The sequence below is a fragment of the Aphanomyces astaci genome (genome assembly GCF_000520075.1).
Source record: "Aphanomyces astaci strain APO3 unplaced genomic scaffold supercont1.101, whole genome shotgun sequence".
NCBI classification, from domain to species: domain Eukaryota; phylum Oomycota; class Saprolegniomycetes; order Saprolegniales; family Verrucalvaceae; genus Aphanomyces; species Aphanomyces astaci.
Window position 1 is genome coordinate 169,874 of NW_009798364.1, and position 857 is coordinate 170,730.

At 49.1% G+C, this 857-nt stretch overlaps 1 protein-coding gene across 1 annotated transcript; it reads left to right on the forward strand.

Moving 5' to 3' along the window:
• Nucleotides 1–215: 215 nt before the first annotated feature.
• Nucleotides 216–718, forward strand: H257_17251 (hypothetical protein; the record flags this gene model as incomplete). Its single annotated transcript, XM_009845968.1, has 2 exons — nucleotides 216–441; nucleotides 591–718. 2 exons carry the CDS (start codon nucleotides 216–218, stop codon nucleotides 716–718), a joined length of 354 nt encoding a protein of 117 aa, XP_009844270.1.
• Between the last annotated feature and the right edge of the window lie 139 nt (nucleotides 719–857).

Sequence of the window (857 nt, forward strand, 5' to 3'; positions counted from 1 at the left end):
AGCGCAAGATCTCTATTTTCATTGGTTACTTTCTGCATGTTCTGAATCGCATTTGCTCAAAAGTTGTGGGCAAGCAAAGTGAGCGGGAACAAATCTGACACACAAATCAACCCGGATAGGACTCATTCTTAAAGTTGACGCGTTCAGACTTCGTGCAACCTACACAGAGCCACTAAGGAGCACCAAAAACACGGTTGGGCCTCAGAACGATTCGAATGGCGTCTCAAAGCGGCACTCGCCACCTCACGCCAGCCGAGCGACGCACTGCCTACGAGCTGCTCCTACAGGGCTCTTCCAATGGCCGCCTTAAGTACGGCGCATTAAAGGACGTTGCTGCGCACTTGAAGTGCCACTGGAAGACTGTATCGCGAGTGTGGAAGCGTGGACGACACTCGCTCTCCAACGGGTCACCGCATGCCGATGTCGCCTCAAAACTCAAGAGTAAATCCTCCAATACATTATATTTCACATTCAAATCATTAAATTACACAATTATTGATAATAACAGGAAAACGACTTGAGGCAATTCGGGTCGAAAAAAGTCACGTTTGGCTGCTGATTTCGAAGGCGCAATCAAGAGTGTGCCACAGCACCAGCGTCAGACCCTCCGTTCTCTTGCGGCACACAGTGGACTTCCGAAGACATCCATCGTCCGTCACATGCAAGAGACCAAGAGGCTAAAGTCCCGAGCCAGCTACATCAAGCCCATGCTCACTGAAGACAACACAAGGGCGCGTCTCGACTTTGCCAAGTCTTTTGTTCGACTTTTGCCAAGTGGAAACCATGCTTTCGTCGACATGAACGAGTATGTTCATGTAGATGAGAAAAGGTTCTACTTGGCAAAAGTCAAGCGAAAG